Source organism: Danio aesculapii, chromosome 24 (assembly GCF_903798145.1).
Source record: "Danio aesculapii chromosome 24, fDanAes4.1, whole genome shotgun sequence".
NCBI lineage: Eukaryota > Metazoa > Chordata > Actinopteri > Cypriniformes > Danionidae > Danio > Danio aesculapii.
Window position 1 is genome coordinate 8100506 of NC_079458.1, and position 22439 is coordinate 8122944.

The window sequence follows — 22439 nt, forward strand, 5'->3', positions numbered from 1 at the left end:
GGTTACCATTTCCATTTTTAAATTACACACAAGTAATTAGAGATATTAAATGTTTTATTAATTATTTTTTTTATTACTGTTGATATTATTATACTAAAGTGTTTAATTATTTAATTTAAATTAACAGTGAAGAAGAGCATAGATTTAATAATAGTTTTTTACCATAGCTTTTTACTAATTTACATTTCTTTCTAATATTTTTTTTGTCATTTAGAGATTTAGAGACTTTTATACTGAAGTATTTTTTATTTAATTTATATTAGCATGGGTGGAAAAGAGCATAGATTCGATAAATTTTTAGACAACACAATATTTTTTTGTTATTTAGAGATTGTTAACTAAAGTATTTACTTATTTTAATTTACATTAACAATGAATACTATGCTGCTTTTTTAATTTTTGACATAATAATTGACATTTCTTCCTAATTTCTTTTGTCATGTTTTTAGAAATGTTTATGTTAATTTTTAGACAACGCAATACCAATGTTTTACGATGTTAGATCTTATATGGCACAGTATTGTAAACGCACAAGTGAATGTCGAAAATGTTGACGCTTTATTGTAACATTTGTTTTAAAAGACGTAAATCTGAAAAATAATATGTCAAAAATAAGATAAAAAATTAAAAACTGATTTTTTTTTTATTACTGTTAATACACTGTAAAACCCAACAGTCAACTTTATCAAATAAAAGGAGTGTAGTCAACTCAAAATTGACCGAAAGTTAATTCTGTTCATTTGAAAAGTTTTAATCTCAGTGTTGAAGGTAATGAGTTAATTAAATACCTCATTACTTCAACTTAAATGGAGTGAGTTCACAGTACTCATATAGATTAGTGTTTTAACTTAAATGGTTTATAGCAATCGGTTTCCTTAAATGATTTGAGTTGCCTTAACTTATTGGAATTTACAGTACTCAGTTGGTTTGAGTTCTCTTCATTCATCGTGTTTAACTGTGCTCAAATTGCTTCCTTTACTCAAATGGATTAAGTTCACAGTACTCATTAGGATTAGTTTTTGAACTTAAATGGTTTGTTGCAATCGGTTACCTCGAATGGTTTGTTTCATCAACTTTGAGTTTTACAGTGTATTGTTTATATTGTACTAAAATGTTTAATTATTTTAATTTAAATTAAAAATTAAGAGCATAAATTTGATAATAGATTTTTATTAGAATTTTTTACATTACATTTTTACTAATTTACATTTCTACCTAATTATTTTTTATCATTTAGAGTTTTTTTTACTGAAGTATTTACTGTAATTTATATTAGCATTAAATAAAAGCAGATTCAATAAATTTAAGCATAGATTTTACTAATTGACATTTCTTCCTAATAATTATTTGTCTAGTTTTTAGAAATATTTATATAAATTTTTTGACAACAGAATACGAATGTTTTAACAATGTAAGATTTTATGCGACACAGTATTGTAAATGTCAAAAATGTTGATGATTTGTTGTAACATTTGTTTTAAGAGACGTAATTATAAAAAATAATACGTCATGATAAAAGAAATTAATTTGGGTGTTATTGGAAAGTAATACGATCATTTTAAATGATTTAATCCCTCGACCAGAAGTATTTACACATGGACTTTTAATTCCAGCCAGCCAGCCCCTGACAGTGAGCTGTCTCTGGTCCGATTTCTTTAAAAATCAGTGATTTTTCACTGCCTGATTGAGATTCAGTATAAAGTGGCTCTCAGACCAGACAGGAAGCATTGCGTTGAATTCCATTTCCGCCCACATTGTCTTTTAAATATTACAGTTTATTTTACTTCTGTAATTTCAATGGAGTTTCTGCGCTAGCCTGTTGATCCTGACTGTGCAAGCGGTCTTATCTCCTTTTATGCACAAACTACTAAATGAATGCTTAAGTCTATTTAACTGAATGTATTGTAACTATATTACAACACCGATGCTGTAAAAGGAATCGTATGAAATTGAAAATAGTTACATTAAGCTTTCACCGGAAGTTTGTGATTGGCTGAAAAACACTAGCTGTGATTTGGTACTTTTATTTTGAAGCGCGTCTCAGCGGGTCGCCATCTTGCAGCTCTTCTCTCTTCACATTGCGTACTACGCCCCTTGTTGATAAAAAAACGACATTAATAAAGCGGTACAATTAAAACCCTGCTTTTAATTGGTAGAAAAAACGAACAGCCAGGACGCTTTAATAACTGGCTGAAACCATGCAAAAGTATGAGAAGCTGGAGAAGATAGGAGAGGGTGAGTAAAGCACTGTCTGGCCTGAATGTCTGAAGCTAACGTTACATTGGAGATTTATGTAGCCACTATTAACAATCACGAAGGTTTGATGTCATAAAACGTCAAACGTCTGTCAGTCTGCAGTGCATTTGTGCCCTTTTAAGCTTGTGAACTGAAGCTTAAAAGTCTAATCTGTGGAGATCGAGCTGATTTTGATGCAGCTGGCTTTGAATCGGATAAAACAGCACACCTTATACACCTGCTAAATGACACTATCGTTGTTATTAAGAGAAATAAGCAGTTAAAGTGGTGATTTGTTATCACGTCGATTGGTAATTCATTGTAACTAACAACATTAGCAGGGTTTTCTTTGATTCAGCAAATGTTGGGAGCCATGATGACACGTAAAGTGTGTTCCCCTCTAGGGGGCGCACGGAGGCTTAAAATCGGCTTGTCTTTCTACCTTTGAGTTGTATTTACATTATAGTACGGTAATTGTCATATTTTATAGATAGTTGTGTAATGAAAATATACCAAGTATAATATGAATTTATTTGGGTCGCATTTAATTAAACAAAACTAAATGTACTAATAAAATTATATCTATTTATTTGGATTGAATTTAGTAAAAAAAAAACTGAGGTGTGAATCAAAAAGCGGATACTAACATCAGTATAGCATAATGTTTGTGACTCTGTACAACAATAAATAATATTTTTACATTACTGTGAGGGTTAGGTTTAGGGTTGAGGTGGGGGTAAACGTTAATAAAATACAATTAATGGGTAATTTTAATAAATAATATGAATCATACTCTGTGTAATCACTGTTTTTAGATCACTGTGAGGGTGGTGAGTAGGTGATAACAAAATAAAATTCATGCGTAATAAATAATACTGACCGCAGCTGTATCACTTCTAGCTACAACCATAAAACAAACAATAATGATTGGTCTGTGCCATAGAGTGACGTTTGATGTGAAAGATAACATGTATCATAAGATCCTCAGTCTTTATTTTTATTTTTACATAATTTATACCCAATTTAAATGACAGTCTTCATATACTAAAGCACGGTTTTTGTTTTATTCTGTTGTACTCTGTCTTCAGGTACATATGGTACCGTTTTCAAGGCTAAAAACAGAGAAACCCACGAGATTGTGGCCCTCAAACGAGTCCGGCTGGACGATGATGATGAGGTAAAGACGACGATGCTGAAATGAGAATAATAATAATAGTTATATTAAAAATATTAAAATTCTCCTTTTATTACAGGGCGTTCCAAGTTCAGCTTTACGAGAAATTTGCCTCCTGAAAGAATTGAAGCATAAAAACATTGTAAGGTATGTTGTTTTATTGTTATTAATAGCATGTTTGAACTAACAATGTGCATTGAACTGACAGTTATATTTCCAATTTTGTAAATATTTTATTGTTATTGATGTGGCGCTATTGGTTGTAATCTGCACTCACTGGCCACTTTATTAGGAACACCTGTCCAACTGTTCGTTAACGCAAATTTGTAATCAGCCAATCACATGGCAGCAACTCAATGCATTTAGGCATGTAGACCTGGTCAAGACGATCTGCTGCAGTTGAAACTGAGCATCAGAACAGGGAAGAAAGGGGATTTAAGTGACTTTGAATGTGGCATGGTTGCTGGTCTGAGTCTGAGTCTGGCTGGTCTGAGTATTTCAGAAACTGCTGATCTACTGGGATTTTCATGCCTAACATTTCACATTTACATAGAATGAACCAAAAAAAAGAGAAAATATCCAGTGAGTGGCAGTTCTGTGCGTGAAAATGCCTGATTGATGTCAGAGGAGAATGGCCACACTGGTTCTATCATTGATAGAAAGGCAACAGTAACCCAAATAACCACTTGTTACAACCGAGGTCTGGAGAAGTGCATCTCTGTACACACAACACGACCAACCTTGAGGCAGATGGACTACAGCAGCAGAAGACCACACCAGGTGCCACTCCTGTTAGCTAAGAACAGGAAACTGAGGCTACAATTCACACAGGCTCACCAAAATTTGACAATAGAAGGTTGGAAAGACGTTGCCTGTTCTGATGAGTCTCAATTTCTGCTGCAACACTCGGCTGGTAGGGTAAGAATTGGCGTCAACAAATGAAAGCATGGTCCATTCTGCCTAGTATCAACAGTTCAGCCTGGTGGTGGTGTAATTGTGTGGGGAATATTTTCTTGGCACACTTTGGACCCATTAGTACCAATTGAGCATTGTGTCAATGCCACAGCCTACCTGAGTATTGTTGCTGATCATGTCCATCCCTTTATGACCACAGTGTACCCATCTTCTTCTTCCAGCAGAATAACGTGCCATGTCATAAGTGCAAATCATCTCAGACTGGTTTCTTAAACATGACAATGAGTTCACTGTACTCAAATGGCCTCCATAGTCATCAGAACTCAATCCAATAGAGCACCTTTGGGATGTGGTGGAACAGGAAATTCGCATCATGGATGTGCAGCTGACAAATCTGCAGCAACTGCGTGATGCTATCATGTCAATATGGACCAAAATCTGAGGCATATTTCCAGCACCTTGTTGAATTTATGCCACGAAGGATTAAGGCAGTTCTAAAGGCAAAAGGGGATCCAACACGGTACTAGAAACCTAGTAAAGTGGCTGGCGACTGTATGTAAATATGTGACTTATTTTGTGGAATTGTGTATTTTTTTTTTTTTTTTTTGACCATGTATGACCATACAATTTTAAAGTGAAGTATATTATTTGGGTTTTTTAAAATTAACTGTCTATCTGTTTATTTATGTATTATTGAATAATGTATTATATGAACCATATTTAAAAAAAATCTGTGGTATTGTGTTTAAAGATACCAATTTTTAAAAATAAAATATCTACTGTATCTCCATTTATTAATAACAATAAACATTTCTGATATAATCGCTATTCACATCAATTGGTTAATTAAAAATAACTATTGATGTAAATTAACAGGGGTTATAAAAATGTTTATTGTTATCAATAAACGGTGATGGATATTTTGTATTGACTTTAAAAAAATATATTTAACCATATAAAATCAGTTTCGATCATCATTTTCTTATTGATATAAATAATTAAGGATGAAATACAGATGTCTTGTAGCGTATGAAATTGACCTTCAAATATTTTTTTTAAAGAAGCATTTTAAAATAACTATTGATCTTGATAATGAAATAAAAATGCTGCATTAACTACACTTTTTTTTCCCTCCTACAGGTTACATGACGTCCTTCACAGTGATAAGAAACTCACATTAGTGTTTGAATACTGTGATCAGGTAAGACCGTCATCATATCTGCTTTATTTTTTATTATCATCATTTTTTTCTTTTTGTAACATCTATTTTTGTCTATTTAACAGGATTTAAAGAAATACTTTGACAGCTGTAATGGTGACTTGGATCCAGAGATCGTCAAGGTTTGATTTTATTTATGTTTTTAATCTATGAATCCCTAAATTAATGTATGTATTAATTTGTTTGTTGTTATTAATTGTATATTTATTATTGAAATGTTCTTCCCATGAAATTAGCCTTGGTTGCTGAAATGGCATTAAATAAAATACATTACATGAATCCCTTAAAATAATATATCAGAGGTGAGATTTTTAATATTTGAGGCGTCAGATAATACAGTATTTATTCTTCTGTCTTTACAGTCTTTTATGTACCAGCTGTTGAAGGGTCTTGCCTTCTGCCACAGCAGAAATGTTCTCCACCGAGACCTTAAACCACAAAACCTGCTCATCAACAGAGTGAGTCAATCAACAAAACATGCCTGAGATTCAACACTTCGACACTCATCTTCGTTATTCATGCTTTGTGTCATGAGATGTGGTTTGTTTGTGTTATATATGACTATATATAGTGCCCTCCACTAATACTGACACTTTGGTAAGCGTGAACAAAACAGGCTGTGAAAAAATTTATTTGTATTATTTTGAGAACTGCAGAAGTTAGCTAGGTATAGAGATCAGGAAGTCTCCAAAACTACAATGTGATGTCAGTAACTTATTTGAAAGTGTTTCAAGAAAAAAAGCATGTGCTCTACTCTCATCCAAAAACAAACTCAAGCCTCTTCATTTGTTTCGTTGTTAATATTTTAAAGGGTCACGAAACACCAAAACACACTATTTGAGCTGTTGACAGTCATATATGTGTCCCACGCTGCTAAAAACACTATTAGGACACAAATATTTCACAAAAAAAGTGAATATTGGTTGTTTTTGCGTTACTTCGAGCAAATTCGTTCTTCCGGTTTGAAATGAATTTTTGAAGCTGCGTCACGCCGATTAGATCCTTGTGTGTAATCCAGCATGGAGAGTGGACGTCTGTACCTGGGAGTACATCGTGACATCTCTGAGTGTGCAGCATTAATTCATGAGAAAGACTTGGTTCAAACAAATCAGCGCGCTCTATTGTGTATGCGGTGCAACTTCATTAATATGCATGATAGCTTCGTAGACTGTTTTTACCCGTTACAGTGTTCAGACTGCAGAGGGACGCTGCGTTGTGTTGCCAAAACAAGTGGAAGAAGAATTGTTTGGAGACACAGGTTGTCAGTGTTGCGTTTATTAATGTGCTGCAACAAAGGTTTTGTTTTCGTTTTCTGCTATGAGAGAGCAACTGGACTCACGTGTGGATTACAGTACATGCGACAGAAATACGTTTGTACATTTTTTTTTGTACACAAGGAACATTTTTTACTGGAGAGCTTTTCGCATCTGAAAATGGTGCAATTCCGATTTGCTGCTCGTCTCCTTTAAAAAAAGATGCGGTTCCAGTTGGTGTTGATTGCCTTGTCTCGACAGCTTTGGTAAGTAAGCGATCAGTGGTCTTTGTTTGTTTATTCAGATGGCTAAGTTAGTTTGTATCGTCAGTAGTACTCTTTCAGTTTTTAAAGACATACTTTTGTCAAAATTAGTTCGGAGTTACTAAGTTTACAGTACATTAATATCACTGCAATATTATGGACTGAAAGATCCGCTGTATGCTGCGCTAATGCTGCTCTCCGAGTGTACACGTAAACACCACAATCAAACTATTACCATCAGGTAGGATTTTCGCTACGTTTTGTGACAGGATAGTCTACACACACAGCTTTTTGACGCTGCCTACCGAGTGCAGCTAAGTTACAGAGAAATGCGGTCGTTTTTTTCTCTTATATGACGTGCGGTATCAAACCTTCCATTAAAACTGCACTCTTCCAGAAGTTCCTCGTATGCAATATCTGGTTTGTCACGGGGACATGCAGGAAATGTTCCTGAATGAAAGTGAAAGTGCCAAACTGCAGTTAAAGTCGACAAATTAATGATTTAACAATGCATTCGATTACTAATGTCCATGTAAACACAGTCACTGTCTTTCTCCTCTGCGTCTGTGTGTTTGTTTTGCCTATGTAAAAATCAGCGCGTGCCCAAACAGAAACCTCCCTTCTTTCCCTCCCTCGACACTCCCACCTAAACAGAGCTGGACAAACCCACTTACCAGACTTTTTCCCAAACTAGACTTGTGAAAACACCCTGCTAAAACGGGGGGTTTCGTGGCCCTTTGAGGAAAAAGGCAAAAGGTCCACATTTTTCCCACTTTTTTTTTCTCATTTCTACCAAAGTTGCCTGTATTAGTGTAGGCAGTGTTGGGTAAGTTACTTAAATAAGATTATAAATACTAATTAAATGAATAAAATAGCATTTAAATTACTTTACATTCAAATTACTTACTCTAAAAAGTAGCTGAATGATTTTAATTACTTGACTCTATACAATGACTTGAATTCATATAAATCTGAAAGCTTAAAGACTGGAAGTTAAACTTGTAAATTGCTTTTAATTTGAGTCAAGGGGGCATTTAAGCTTCATTTAAAAAAGAAATCAAAATTTAAGTGTCCTAAAATCAATCATTTTTGGACAAATTTGATGAAAGTTGATTATCCCCTTCTAACTACTAACTATACTATGGTATAAATACAGCACTACAACATACAAATGTGAGAGATCAGCTTATGTCACTTACCTGTTCTGTAATGATTTGATCAGCTGTAGTTTGAACTCGCACTTAGTTTTTCCTCCCCTAAGGACTTATTATGCAGTGTCTGTCGTCATCTTGTGGCGGAATGTCAACCATCTTTGCTCTGCTCAGTATGACAGGCTGATGGATGCCGACTGTATCTCAGAAATTTTAAATATTTAAAATAGGCACTATCCTTATAAATAAACTGCATAGTTGCAATCTAAACAACTACATTCTCAACTAAAAAAAGCCTCAGAAGTCCTTTATGTTGTCCAACAGCTGCAATATTTGTCAAACTGTAGTGAGTTGTTTAGTCCCTCTTTAGTCCAAGTGTGGGTGAAGTAATAAACACGGGTAAAGAGGCTGTACAAGTGCTGATATTGCTTTAATATCTCATGGCTATCAGATTCGAGAACCAGGCAGAACGATTGTATAAATGTATGTACATACATACATACAATTACTCTGCTTTTTCTAAGTTTATAGCATATATTGTCATAGACAAATTTCTGACTGAATTAATTGTTTTCTTAATGATATGCGGACTTAATGTATCCTCCTTTAGTTTAAAAATAGAATTATTCAAATACAATTACTTCTCTTAGTTGATTTACACAGAACTGTGGACTTTATATACTGTATTTAAGGTAAGTGTAGTTTAAGTAACCGTGATTAATTTACCCTTAAAGTAACTTTGTAAGTAATTAATCCCAACACTGCGTGTAGGGCACTGTAATCACATTTGATTTTGCTTTATTTCTGCTTTGCTAATAAAAGCACTTTCTCTTTAATTCTGTATTGTTGTGTTGTCTTCAGAACGGGGAACTGAAACTGGCTGATTTCGGCTTGGCCAGAGCGTTTGGGATCCCTGTACGCTGTTATTCTGCAGAGGTCAGAGACGCCACTTTTCTATAGATTGCTCTTTTTTTTTCCAAGTCAGCATGAAATCCAAATTTACAATGTTTATTTTGCTAGCGCAGATTGTTGTTCTTTTGGTTAAAAATTAATCCATGCAAGTTAATCCACTGAACAAATAAGTCTGTTTTGGTACTCTTCAATCAAAGTCTGAGCATTTATTTCTGTGTTTGGATTGGCTCTTTCGCAGTTTGACAGCTTCAGCCACAATATCCTTAACCACTCCCCTATTACGTTTAGTTTGCTATGAGGGAATGATGCACAATAAGAAAGCACCGTCCCCTACTTAATATTCAGTTTCAGATGGAAGTACATCAGCATACTCAAAAGTCTCAGTAACTTCCTGTTCATGTAGACTATAGCAGCTTTAGTCTTTTTGTTGGTTTGTTCAGGTGGTGACGTTGTGGTACAGGCCTCCAGATGTGCTGTTTGGTGCTAAACTCTACTCTACCTCTATTGACATGTGGTCTGCAGGCTGTATATTTGCAGGTACAACAAAACACTATTTTATTGTTTTGTAATAATGATAATAACTGTAGTATATAAATTATTATTTTCTTTTTTTTAATAGAACTGGCAAATGCAGGACGGCCTTTATTTCCTGGTAACGATGTGGACGATCAGCTAAAGAGGATCTTTAGATATCCTTTACACACAGATGATCCTTTTAAGATTCAAATAGATAAAACCGTACTGCCGTTTTATATATATATATATATATATATATATATATATAATATGAAGAGTTCAGATGCAAAGCCGCTAAATGCTACTTCCGCCAAAAATGAGATAGACATTGAGGGAATGCTTTAGGCACGTAGTACACAATTAACAAATATTTTTGCTTCAAATCATCTAAATCGCAACATCAGCTCATTCAGAAATAACAGTTAGCTTGCAAACGCCTCTAAATGCCACTTGCCTTTGACAACAAAAGCCGCTATATCCCAAGAACCAATCAGAAGGCGCCAATCGAATCATATGTTTTCAATGTAGCAGCGCGCTGATACGCCGGCTCTTATGAGGAGACCCACATTCCACTTTCGATTTAGATTTTAAAAGATGGAGTTTGATGAACTGGATGAGCCTGTCTTACTGCCACTGAATGGCAAATGAAAACGTCACTTACCTCAAAACTCTGCATTATAAGAAAAAAGTAAACATTGTACAGTCGAAAGTGTAACATGCAGTCATAAGGTTTACGATGCTACTTTGAGTCCAATACACTATAGGTTAAACAGCAACTCCATTTGATGAAAGGTGAAGTTAAACAAGATGTCACTCTTTTCACATGGATGCTATGACATAAACAGAAGAGACGAAAAAGAGATGTTACGATCAAGACCTTGAGTATGGTGAGGATGAATGAATGAGAGACATCGCTTTTTTGCACAGTAGCCTGTGTTTTATTAGCTAATGTAAGCTATTTTTTAAAGATAAATATAATGCATAAAACTAAACATTATTTATATTACTATATGTCTGGTAAGCTTTTATATAAATTGACATTGCACAGATATTAATGTTTCTCAGTGTTTTGCTCTGTTCTTGTAGTACACCAAAATATTTGAGTTGATAATATTTTTATAGTATTTGTATTTTGCATATAGCATGTTCTGATTGCTGTGGGTAAGGGAAATATGTTTTTATTCACTTTAATGTTTACACGCTTCAAAACCTTTTTTTTTTTTATCGTAATGTTTTGCTCTGTTCATTTTACACTAGCTACATTATTTGAATCTACCAAGCTTAGTTTACAATGTTTACATTGTTCTACTTGAATTAAGTTTACATCCAAATATCAAAAATTGACCTGATTCACTTGACAGATTTCATTCATTCATTTCCTTCGGCTTGATTTATCAGGGATCGCCACAGCGGAATGAACCGCCACTTACTTGAAAGATTTATGTATTTTTAATTTCAGGTGGTTTGTGTAATGTTTATATTTGGTAAAATAATTTCTAAATGCATCTTTAGTTATTTTTCAACTGGATTTAGTGGAAGCACAAGTGGATTTAGCAGGTTTTAACGCAAAAGAAAATCTACCTTCTTAAAAACCAAAGAATTGTCTAAAGTGACATTTATGAAAAAAGGTATTTTATTTACTAGCTAATAACCTTATTACATATAAAATGAAACTTCTGAACCTAATCAGAGGAACCTGAGAGAAAATACTCATTTACAAGAAAGAGGGTCTGATGGATTTAGAGGGTTTTGCATCTGAACTCTTTATATGTACAGTGGGGGAAAGAAGTCATGTTTTTTTTTCCCGAAGGGCAGAGGGTTGCTGAAGAACTACTGGGAGATTTCAGTTGCTGTCTGGGCTTTCACTGCCTTTCTATACCTCCCTTTCTTCATGTGTTCAATACTTTTTCCCTGCGTCATTTAATTTAATTCAACACAACTTCATTTGTAAACTAATTAGTTTAGTTTTCTTTGCATACATGGATTTCTTTGGTTGTTACCAACATCTGGGGAATATTTAAAGTCTACAGCTCTTTTAGAAATGTGTTTTCTGAGAAAAATGGTGACGTGTTCAATACTTATTTCCCCCACTGTATGCATGTATATGTAAATTTGTGTGTATTACCTCAAGTTGTTATTTAGGTTTTTACTATTCTATTTCAACATATATATTATTTATTTATTTTAAGTGATTCAACTGAAGTGTATTTCAGTAGGTTACCATGGCAACAAGTCCCACTTTTGGCTTACATTTGCATTTTTCTTCATAATTCCTCTGCCAAGTAATATAATTATGTTGCCAAGCTTGTTGCTAAAAGTAGGCACATTAATAAAGGGTGAGTGGTGGTAGTTTTAATAATAATAACCTGCATGATTAACTTTAACATTCTGCCACATTGCTGGGAACGCCAACAGAAGAACAGTGGCAGACTATGAATAAACTTCCAGATTATAAGGTAAGTCATTCACCTGTCTGAAAAACATACTGCGCACAGTAACATGGGAAATGTGCACAGGAGTGATCATTTTGAGAAATACAGTGGTCCCTCGCTATAACCAAAGTCCCTTTAAGCCAAGTCATTTCACTGGGAGACCGTTTTTGAAACACCTCTCGGGCAGTATAGGAATCACCAATAACATTAATTAACAACTGTCTTTAGTTTCATTTCTAAACAGCCAAATCACACACATTCTGCAGAAACTCACATCTGGCTCGAGCCCCTCCTCCGGATTATCGTCAATCTAGTGATCGATGATTGGCTCCTGTACTAGAAGGTGGTCTTTATTCACCAAATAGTGATCAATTATTGGCTCTTGTATTAGTGGGCGGGGCTTTTTTCACCATATTGACCGTTACAATTTTCACCATTCAAAAAGATGCAAGTGACACGTCTTGTGTATTCTAGAGTCTTTGCTATAATGCGGTTTATCTTTCACGGCCTCAAAGTTTCGCTGATTTTTTTTTTTGTAGAATTTGACGCTTTTTTGTTTACAGCACGTTGTGTTCTGTATCCTGACTAGTGCATTGTGTTCCGTGTCCTGATTGGCTGTAGACCATCTCCTCCATGCCGCGTCTCCTGTACAGTACAGAATGCGTTCAGCTTGCCAGATTTACATAAATCTTCGTTCGCTAGCAGTGTGACTTTTGAAGTATGTTTGCAAGTTTTCTCCCAACAAACCCCACACGTTCTGCACCGTCAACGTCAGGCACCTGTGGTAGCACCCAAAAGGCAGAGGAAGATGCTAACAGTAGCAATAACACGACAGTAGCAATAAGTTTCAACAAAGGTGGAACTGCCCACAAGAAGACCATCGTAAGGATGGAGTCTGCTTTAGATTTGAGGATCAGTGACTGCAGGAAAAATGTTAATGCCTGTCTGAGAAAACTATAAAATGTGTTGTGAGGGGTTTTACAACCTTTAAAGGACACCTATGATGAAAATCATCTTTTGTTAGCTGTTTGGACAGAACTTTGTGCAGGTATAGTGTGTCCACAGGCATATTGGAGTGATAGAAACACAATTTCCTGATGTTAAATTAGGATCCAAATCCCTCCCATTTTGAGGCCGACCGCAACATGATGTAGGAGTGCGATTTCCCCGCCCACCAAATTGATTGACAGCCGCGTATTATCATGTCTTTGTTGTAACTCGTATAATCATATCAAAAAGACAGGACGTGCGCAAAGCAACCGGGATTAAAAGATCTGTTCAGCTCTCTGTGATCATCAATCATCATCAAATGTGATCAAGAATCAGTTTTACAAGTTTAAAACGGTTTTAAAACAGTGCATGTTTGTAATGAATAACAGCGATTTTACTTTATCAGCACAGCCACGTGTCAGAACAATTGTAGTAGAAGATGCTTCAATCCCAGTTTATAAACTTTAATCAGGTTTATTTTGTATATCAACATAACGGATGTCCATACAGCAGTGGATATTAATGTGTATCCTGTCACATTTGCCGTGCAAAAACACTGCAAAGTTAAACACGCGCGCTGTGTGTGTCTCTGCTGTGTGTGTGCGTGATTTTTGTAACCGCATCGTGTGTGACTCATCATTGCAGAAAGGCTTAAATTAACTCCACAACAAACACATCAAATAATGATTGGGAAAGTTCTCACTGTAGTAATTCTCACAAACGTTACGTGAGATCTTCTGTCTTCATGTCTGTCACTGCTGTTTATCTGATCCAGCTGAGGCGGAGATTGAGGCACACTCTGACAGATGTATGAGAATGGTGGGCAGGGAGAACTAGCATTAAAGGCACAGGCAACAAATACAGCTACAATGTGGTCAGAGCAGAAAATTATAAAGGTGTAATAAATGATCTGATGACTGTTTTGAGCTGAAACTTTAGACACATTCTGGAGACACAAAATACTAATTAAATCTTGAAAAAGGGGTCAAAATGGTGCCCTTTAAAACATCTATAATAATTGTAAAAAATAAAGCTGACTACATCATGGATTTTAGGTTATTTTAGAAGGTAACTCCTGTGATTAACGAGGGACCACTGTACTCAGTAATTGGCTGCATATGTTTTTAATTTATGTATATATTGTTTTTTTTAATATTTATTTGATATTTCAATAGCCGTACCCGATGTATCCAGCTACTACATCACTTGTGAACGTCGTGCCGAAACTCAGCAGCACCGGCAGAGATTTACTACAGGTATCTTATTTTCATTATGATATCCAGGGTGTCTGTGGGGTCTTAAAAAGTCTTAACGTCTTATCTCAAAATCTAAATGTTAGGCCTTAAAAACTCTTAAATTTACTGAAATATTGTGTTGGAGGTCTTTTTAAAAAAAAAATTTTTGTAACTTTACTCATGTTTAGCTACTCAATCTGGCCATTAACACTCATACGATCACCAACAACCCAGCTCAATAAAACTTTAAACTTTTTATTATCTATTTACTTTTTTATTAAACTTTCTATTGACCATAATGGTTTAATATTTTCCTTACAATAACATTTGTTTAAAAGTGCTCTATGTATTTACTGCTGAGGACAGACCTGGACAGACTGTTGTGCTTTGATTTAGTTTATTATAGTTATAAAACATTTGTTTATTTATTTATTTTAAAGAAAGTTTATGTTTGAAAGAGTGTATGGATACAAGAAGAGCTTATTAATATCTAAAATATTTGTATTTTTTTAATTATTAAATTATTGTATTATTAAATATATTCAGTTATAATTATTGTTTTTGATAGGGCAAATATATATATATATAGTTGAAGTCAGAATTATTAGCCCTCCTTTGAATTTCTTTTTAAATATTTCCCAAATTATGTTTAACAGAGCAAGGGAATTTTCAGTATGTCTGATAATATTTTTTTCTTCTAGAGAAAGTCTTATTTGTTTTATTTCAGCTAGAATAAAAGCAGTTTTACATTTTTTCAAAATCATTTTAGGTCAATATTATTAGCCCCTTCAAGCCATATTTTTTGATGGTCTACAGAACATCATAGTAGCATCATTATACAATAACTTGCCTAATTACCCTAACCTGCCTAGTTAACCTAATTAACCTAGTTAAGCCTTTAAATGTCACTTTAAGCTGTATTGAAGTGTCTTGATAAATATATAGTCAAATATTATTTACTGTCACCATGATAAAATAAATCAGTTATTAGAAATGAGTTATTCAAACTATTATGTTTAGCAATGTGTTGAAAAAAACTCTTTCTGTTAAACAGAAATTGGGGGGAAAAATAAACAGGGGAACTAATATTTCAGGTATATATATACTTTTATAAATATATTTCTAACAAGGAATTTTTACAGTATTTCCTTTTTTCTTCTGGAGAAAGTCTTATTTCTTTTATTTTGGCTGGAATAAAAGCAGTTTTAAGGACTTATATCTTATTAGCCCCCTTTTTTATTGTCTACATAACAAACCACTGTTATCCAATAACATACCTAATTAACACAACTTGCCTAAATATCGTAGGTAATCCTTTAAATGTCACTTTAAGTTGAATACTAATATCTTGAAAAATATCTAGTAAAATAATATGTACTGTCATCATGGCAAAGACAAAGAAATGAGTTATTAAAATGAGTTATTAATACTATCAAGATTAAAAATGTGTTGAAAATGTTGCATTTGTGAAATATTTCAAAAATAATTACAATTTCATATGAGGGCTAAAGTGTATTTCATGATTCATGGTTTAGCTAAATGTTAGCATTTTTGGCTTTTTTTTCCAGAATCTTCTGAAATGCAATCCAGTACAGCGAATTTCAGCAGAAGAAGCTCTACAGCACCCTTACTTTGCTGAATTCTGCCCACCATAAAAAAACAAAACAAAAACTGATCTCCAAATCATCATGTAGGAACACAGACAGGCCAGTTTTACCTCCTGAACCCCCCACCCCCGCCCCCCCTCAGCTTCTGCTTTCACTATAGGATAACAGAGGGACCACCAGACACTCCTCCATTAGTAATTATGGTTATGATTTGATCATACAGATATATGATTATAATAGTCACTCTCTTTCTCTCTAATGTAGAGTGTGCTGCTGTTATTCTGCACAAATCTCCAAAAAGACCTTTATATTGTTTCTATGGTCTTAAAGGGATAGTTCACCCAAAACTGAATTTGATGTGTTTCTTTATTATTAAATGTGTATTTTAGCTGAAACTGTGGTCATTGGGTGATTTATAAAATACAAATCAAAGTTTAACAGCACTTTGGGAGTCAAAAAAACACATACAGGTAAAAAAATAAATAAAATAAAGGGATAGTTCACCAAAAACTGAAAATTCTGTCATTTACTCTCTATTCAAAACTTTTATTCTGTTGAACACAAAAGAAGATATTTTGAAGAATGCTGGAAACCTGTAACCATCGACTTCCATAATATTTGTTTTTCCTACTATGGATGTCAATGGTTGTTCAAAATATCATATTTTGTGTTCAACAGAATGAAGAAACTCATAAAGATTTGGAACCACTTGAGGGTGAGTAAATAGTGAGTGAATTCTCATTTTTGGCTAAACTGGGCCTTTAATAGTTGTAATTTCTGACTTCATGAACATTATTAGGTTCATTGTGTTTTATAAGTCTTCAATGTATTGTCTGGCTGCATATATACATTTTGATTTGCCTGTATATTATTTATTTATTTTGATGTATTGATTTTATGTATTTTTGACTCCATATCTGTTGCTTGTGATTTTATGAATCAACAAGGATCGCAGTTTGGTCTATAAATCTTCTTTAATGTTCTACTGAAATAAAATAAAAAGATAATCTTTGATGACCTGAGGGTATTAATTCAACAGCAAAGTTTCATTTTTGAGTGAATTCTCTCTAAAATAATAGTTCGTCCAAACAAAAAAAGAGAATTGCATAACATTGGACCGTCTTAAAGGGACAGTTCACTCAAAAATAAAAGAAAATCCTTGTCATTTACTCCAAGTGCTTATTAACTTTACTCTGTTGAACACAAAGGAAGATATTTTGAAAAATGTTGGAAAAAGCAGCCATTGGTAATCCATAGTAGCAACAAAAATACCTAATGGCTGTTTTCCCAACATTCTTTAGTACATTTTCATTTATGTTCAACAAAAAAGAAACTCAAACAGGCTTTAAACAAGTGAAAGATCATTAAATTATAACAATTAAATTTTTTTGTGTGAACTATCCATTTAAACATTGACCATATTTTCATATTTAGGTGAACTTATGTAAACTAAAAATTCTAATCATTTCTTCTAGTCCGCAAACCTTCAGTCCTGGCCCTACATGATTCATTTAGTTGCCAAATGTACTTCATAGGTCTCTAAAGGTTTACAAAACGCTGCGGTGGGGACTACAAAAAGCAGCAATTTCTTCTTTTTTTTGTCTTGAGATCAAATGAGCATTATAATGTAATAAGGTACAGCGCACATCATTGATTTAGCACACATTACGATATACAGTATTTAAGGAAAAAAACACTTTATAATTTGTGTTGTACATTCAGTAAGGGTGCATTTAAAAAAAAAAAAAGTCTAGGTTGTGCAACAAATTTTCTATGAGTGAGATTTTTGCATACATTTTAAACAACATTGTTAGTGTTTTCCTATTCTTCGTTTAAAGGAACACCCCACCTTTTTTTATTTATTTTTTTCGTTTTACAACTGTCCAAGAGTTAAAACAGCTGAGTTTGAGTATTTTTTAAAAATCTATTCAGCTAATCTTTGGGTCTGGTGCAAACACTTTTAGCTTAGCTTAGCATAAATCATTGAATCCGATTAGACCATTAGCATCTCCCTCAAAAAAAAATTGAGTTTTGATTATTTTCCTATTTAAAGAGTGACTCCATTTTTAACATTTTTTAAAATTCGTTCATCAGATCTCTGGCTCTGGTGGGAGCACCTTTAGCTTAGCTTAGCATAAATCATTGAATCAGATTAGACCATTAGCATCTCGCTAAAAAAAATAAAAAGTTGAGACTTGATAATTCTCCTATTTACAGATTGACTCCTCTGTAGTTACATTGTGTACTAAGACTGCAGAAAATAGAATGTTCTAGCACACACTGGCACAGCGTAATATCGTTGCGCTTGATATGTCACGGCAGCAAAGTTCCTTGCTTATTACGCCAGATTGAGAGTATGGTTCCTAGCCAACTTTTTATTTTCTGTCAGTCTGCATATGCAATGTAACTACAGAAGAGTCAAGCTTTAAATAGGAAAAATATCAGAACTTTTATTCTTTTTTTTATTTTCAGATGCAAATGTTCTAATCAGATTCAATGATCTATGCTAAGCTTCGCTAAAAGTGCACCTGACAGACTCAGAAATCAGCTGAATGGATTCAAAAAGGGTAAAATTCAACTGCATAACTGTAGTGGAGTAAAATGAGCCTTTTCCTTAAAAAAAACAAAAATGGAGTGTTATAATTTTGTTGTACATTCAGTAAGGGTAAAAAAAGTATGTTATGCGACTACTTTTCTATGAATGAGATTTTAGCATTCATTTTAAACAACACCGTTAGCGTTTTCCTATTCTTTGTTTAAAGGAACACTTTTTTATTTTTATTTTTTTTTATTTTTTTTGGAAATAAGCTTATTTTACAGCTCTTCTAGAGTTAAATAGTTGGGTTTTACCATGTTTTAAAATCCATTTATCAGATCTTTGGGTCTGGTGGGAACATTTTTAGCTTAGCTTAGCATAAATCATTGAATCGGATTAGACCATTAGCATCTCGCTCAAAATAAAAAAAAAATCCTTGATTATTATGCCAGAATGAGAGTAGAGTTCCTAGCCACCTTTTTATTTTCCATCAATCTGAATACACAATGTAACTACAGAAGAGTCCAGCTTTAAGTAGGAAAAATATCAAAACTTTTATGCGTTTAAACGTTTATTTATTTTCAGATGCTAATAGTCTAATCCGATTCAATAATCTATGCTAAGATAAGCTAAAAGTGCTCCCGCCAGACTCGGAGATCAGCTGAATGGGTTCAAAAATGGTATAATTCAACAGTATAACTGTAGTGGAGTGGTAAAATGAGCCTTTTCCTTCAAAACACAAAAGTGTTAGTTTTGTGTTGTACATTCAGTAAGGGTAAAAAAAAAAAAAAAAAAAAAAAAAGTATGTTGTGCGACTAATCTTCTTTGAACAAGATTTTAGCAGTCATTTTAAACAACACTGTTATCGTTTTCCTATTCTTCGTTTAAAGAAACGTTTCTTTAAAGGAGCGGTTCTTTGTTTTGTTTTTTGGAAATAAGCTCATTTTGCAACTCTTCTAGAGTTAAATATTTGGGTTTTACCATATTTTTAAAATCCATTCATCAGATTTCCGGGTCTGGTGGGAACATTTTTTGCTTAGCTAAGCATAAATCATTGAATCAGATTAGACCATTAGCATCTCGATAGATTATTTTGACTTATTGTGATTATTTTCCTTTTTAAAGCGTGACTTTGTAGTTACATTGTGTATTAAGACTGACAGAAAAATTAAATGTTGCTATTTTTAAGGAACCTTTTTCAGGCATTGCGTAATGTCATTGCGCCTGCTACAGCCATGATACGGCTGCAAAATTCCTTGATTATTACACCAGAATAAGAGTATAGTTCCTAGCCAACTTTTCATTTTCTGTTGGTCTGAATAAACAATGTAACTACAGAAGAGTCAAGCTTTAAATAGGAAAATATCAAAACTTTAATTTATTTATTTTGAGATACTAATGGTCCAATCCGATTCAATGATCTATGCTAAGCTAAGCTAAAAGTGCTCCCGCCAGCTAGAGATCGGCTAAATGGATTTTAAAATGGTAAAACTCAACTATATAACTTTAAGGTTGTTGTAAAATGAGCTTATTTACAAAAAAAGTGGAGTGTTCCTTTATAAAGACGTCTTTTGTTTAGTGGACCACAAGAATTGCCTTTAAGACTCTGAGCAATAGCTGTGTGTAAAGAACAATGCCTCATATTTCAGTGCATGCCAGTGTTACACTTTGTGTGATTTGTCGGGCCAAACAAAAATGATTTACATGCATTTTAGGTCAAATAGCCCTGAAGTCTGTGAAATACGGTAAAACTGAAACTTCCCCTTATTTCTGCTTCACATTCTCATCAGCTGTAGTAGATGTGCATCATTAGAGAACATAATCCATATCATAACTTCCAGGCCTTTTATGGTGATTGTATGTTATTGAGTCGAACAAGTAGGTTTAATATATTTATCTTAGAACAGTTTAGATAGCACTTTTATTATTATTATTATTATTTTTAAACACTGTTTATTTATTCATATAGTAATATGTGATAAATCGATATTGAAATGAGGTGATTTGAAGACTCGGGAAGGGACCATTTATGACATGAGAAATTGAGCAAATGTGTAAAGTTTTTGTTTTCTTAATGATGATTATACGATTCGTTACGGAGACATAAACGGAGGATATTAATGACAGTAGAAAAAAAAAAGCTGTGCTGCTTATATTTCTTTCAAGATATCAGGAATGTAGCAGAGCTCTGTTCGCAACTTTTCATCAAGACATCGAATTTTATTTCCCCACAGTGGATTTGTCAAATTTGAAGAACAATGCACCAGTTTATTAAATATGTTTTCTCTAAACAAAAGGTCGTGTGTGTGTGTGCGTGTGTGTCAGTCAACATAGGCTCATTCTGAAAATGTAGCCCTGTATACATTTCTGGAGAATTATGTAGCCAGAGGTATGTATGGCTGCATTTTGTCTTTAAAACGAACGCTAGGGGGCGGTATGATGCTGTTCCTTTTCCTGCTTACCTCCGTATGGACCGCTTTCCCAGTGTTACAAGTTTGTCTGGTAGCTCAACATGTACGTCGGCGTACTTGAGACGCAAAGTGGAGTTGACCACAACAACGGGGTTCGAGTCTGGTGAAGAACAGTTCCAGGAAATCAGGTAAGACAAATACAAAAGCCAAAAAAAAAACAAGTAAATAACAGGGTGAAAATGTGTTAAAAAACAGGCGAGGGTTTTTCTTTTTCTAGGTTGCTTTTTTTAAACATTACGGTTGGCTTCAGGGACATGGATGGGTGGGTCGATTGATGATTTTTAAAACTATTGGTTGGGTTTAGGGAAGAGGGGGGGTGGGTCAGTCAAACACTGCAGTCGATGGCAGCCTCTAGTGGATTTACGCGAGAGTAGCAAATGCAAATTGTACTCATGAGGGAAATTTGAGAACTGAAAAAGCACACAGCAGCCTCTGGTGGATTTGTGAAAACAAAAACTGAAAAAACGTAGCTTCTGGGACGTATTTTGCTCTCTCCAGAATTGTATATAGGGTTACGTAATCAGAATGAGCCTGGGTTGGTATATACGCAATATGGGCAATAATAGATATAATGTTTGAGTTTATTTGCACTGTTAAATGCATTAAAAGATTGTTTAAGAGTATTGGTAATCACTGACGTCCATTGTTTTTGCTTTCTGTACTATGGATGTCATTGACTAGCCCTTAAAGAAATTCTTCCAAATACCTTCTGTAAATAATCATTTTGGGTTAACTAATACTGCTGGGGAAAACGATAGGAAACTTTCTGTCTTATTGGTGCTATTTAAAAAAACAATACATTAGAAACCATTAAAATATGCTGGTTTAAATAGTCACAATTGTATGGTTTGTAATGTTTTTAAGGGTGTTTATAGTGGAAGCTTCTGTGCTGGTTTCTATGATAACTTTCTATAGTTTTTTTTTTCTCTTCAGCAGGGATCAGTGTTAGGGTCATTACGAAGATTATACGACTCGTTACAGAGACATAAACAAAGGATATTAGCGACAGTAAAAAAAAAAAAAAAAAAAAAAAAAAAAGCTGTGCTGCTTATATTTCTTTCATAGAGCTCTGTTCGGAACTCTTCATCAAGACATCAATTTTTTTGTCTTGTGTGTATACCAACATAGGCTCATTTTGAAAACGTAGCCCTGTATACGTTTCTGGAAACCACGAATTATGTAGCCAGAGCTACATATGGCTGCATTTCATCTTTAAAACGAACGCTAGGGGGCGGTATGACGCCGTTCCTTTTCTCGCTTACCAGCTGACCGCTTACCTCCATATGGACGGCTTTCCCAGTGTTACCAGTTTTTCTGGTATCTCGACATGTACGTCACTGGACTTGAGACGCAGAGTGGAGTTAACCACAACAATCGAGTTCGGTGAAGAACGGTTCTAAAAAGTGGGTAAGACAAAAACAGAAGCCAAAAAAGTAAATAACAGAGTAAGAATATGGTAAAATCTGAAAACATGGTAAAAAAACAGACGAGGGCTTTTCTTTTTCTAGATTGCTTTTTTTAAACATTGCG

At 34.1% G+C, this 22439-nt stretch overlaps 1 protein-coding gene across 1 annotated transcript; it reads left to right on the forward strand.

Moving 5' to 3' along the window:
- The first annotated feature begins 2056 nt into the window (after window positions 1-2056).
- Window positions 2057-20734, forward strand: cdk5 (cyclin dependent kinase 5). The gene is made up of 12 exons (XM_056450534.1): window positions 2057-2235; window positions 3324-3412; window positions 3489-3556; window positions 5465-5525; window positions 5609-5665; window positions 5906-6001; window positions 9072-9146; window positions 9563-9659; window positions 9742-9811; window positions 12034-12094; window positions 14236-14316; window positions 15864-20734. The coding sequence occupies exons 1-12, from the start codon at window positions 2199-2201 to the stop codon at window positions 15948-15950; spliced, it is 879 nt and encodes a 292-aa protein (XP_056306509.1). The 5' UTR covers window positions 2057-2198; the 3' UTR covers window positions 15951-20734.
- Window positions 20735-22439: the final 1705 nt, after the last annotated feature.

Coding starts and splice junctions, on each gene's coding strand:
- cdk5 (XM_056450534.1), top strand. CDS start 2,199: ATGCAAAAGTATGAGAAGCTGGAGAAGATAGGAGAGG. Junction 3,557..5,464: donor AAGCATAAAAACATTGTAAG/GTATGTTGTTTT, acceptor TCCCTCCTACAG/GTTACATGACGTCCTTCACA. Junction 9,147..9,562: donor TACGCTGTTATTCTGCAGAG/GTCAGAGACGCC, acceptor TGGTTTGTTCAG/GTGGTGACGTTGTGGTACAG.